The sequence below is a fragment of the Penaeus monodon genome, chromosome 29 (assembly GCF_015228065.2).
Source record: "Penaeus monodon isolate SGIC_2016 chromosome 29, NSTDA_Pmon_1, whole genome shotgun sequence".
NCBI lineage: Eukaryota > Metazoa > Arthropoda > Malacostraca > Decapoda > Penaeidae > Penaeus > Penaeus monodon.
Window position 1 is genome coordinate 24,424,232 of NC_051414.1, and position 1,575 is coordinate 24,425,806.

At 33.8% G+C, this 1,575-nt stretch overlaps 1 protein-coding gene across 5 annotated transcripts in view; it reads left to right on the top strand.

Moving 5' to 3' along the window:
• Nucleotides 1–1,569, top strand: part of LOC119592056 (coiled-coil domain-containing protein 50-like) — a 14,069-nt gene extending 12,500 nt beyond the window's left edge. For all 5 annotated transcript variants that reach the window (XM_037940860.1, XM_037940862.1, XM_037940861.1 and 2 more), the window contains exon 11: nucleotides 365–1,569. In XM_037940860.1, the coding sequence (XP_037796788.1) occupies nucleotides 365–507 (143 nt within the window). In that variant the 3' untranslated portion in view covers nucleotides 508–1,569. The remainder of the gene's footprint in view (nucleotides 1–364) is intronic.
• The last annotated feature ends 6 nt before the right edge of the window (nucleotides 1,570–1,575 follow it).

Below are 1,575 nucleotides of genomic sequence, written 5' to 3' on the forward strand. Positions count from 1 at the left end.
TTTCTTTTTTTTTTAATCAAACTAGATAACTGATAAAGCCATGGACTGTACTAAGGGGAATAGGGGGGGGAGATGAATGAATGATTGTTTTTTTGTACAAAATCAAGATTCATTGTTAGATGAATTTTTTTTTTCTGTAACAATCAATAGAAAAGTCAAAAGTATTGCTCACATGGACTTGAATAAACCTGTAATTGAAGAGTTAGAATATGATCTCTATGAAAGAAATATTTTGTTATTAGTTAGTTACTAAAAATTGGGTATACAAGGTTTGTGTACAATGAACAATAAGGTTAAGGATGAAATATTTTGACAGTTTTGTAGGATTGCATTTTAAAAATTTTGTTATGGTTCTCTTTCACAGTGTTTGATGATGATGATGACTACCCAGTACCACCCTACATGCCCATCCAGGGCCAGAGACGCACTGCAAGTCTGGAGAAGAATAGACGACCAAAACCACCCAAAGAAAAGAACAACAGTAAGGATGGTTGCAAACAACAGTGAAGTACCAATGTCTTGTAACCAAGTAATATTGATTTATAGACTAGTAATACTAATAGAGATTGACTCACATGGTAACTCACATCTCCAACTATATTAGGAGTGTGGCTGTACCTATATTGTATTCTCTACACTTTACTCAATTTACCTTGGTAAGGTTGGTACTGTAACTTTGCAACTGCAGATAATAGGTATATGGATCATTGGGCATCTTGGCAAATTGAGGCAACAATAATGGGTGTTTGCATGGTGAGTGGCAAACCCATGTGGGGACTGTGCAATGGACTGTAATAAGGTTTCAGATAAAGCTCTTTATTTGGATGGAATGTAACGGAAATCAGCTTCTGTTATGATGATGATAATAGAAATCAAAACAGGATGTGTAAATTCCATATTCATTGTCTTGTTCGGTTGGAAGACTTATCCTGTTGATCCTGAGCATCATTGAAACAGTTTAAGGAGAAGACAAGTAGTTTAACATGATCAGCTTGGTTAATGCCAAGTTGTGGCAGTATTAGAATGTAAACTCTGTGTACGGGCACATAAATCCATGTGTTACTTCATTGCATGTTAATACCAAAGTGTTCATACCTGATTCTTCAAGATTATATTTTTGCAAGTTGTCACACTCCAAGGATGTCATGCTTTCATGATCTTGCTTTACTATGAAATCATTCCTATGTGACAAGGGACCAGTGATAAAATTTTCCATTTCTTCGTAGCTCGGTGGAATCAGGTATATAAAGTGCTTTTAGTTTTCATATTTTTGAGACTTCCAATGAATGCCTTTATATTTTAATGAGATATTTGTTGACCTGTGATGTGTCTAATGAAGATTCTATCCATTTTCCTATATTAAATCAGAATTGTAGCAGAATTGTTTTACCAATATTAAAAACTAATAATAGAAATATCATCATCTACAAACTTCAGCATTCATAGAAATCTGAATTTCATGAAATGTACACATATTTGTGTACATCAGAACTGACATAAACTTACATGAAAAGTAACTCATCCAAAAAAAAAGAAATAAAACAGACCTAGAAGAGGCATAGCTATAGAGATTCA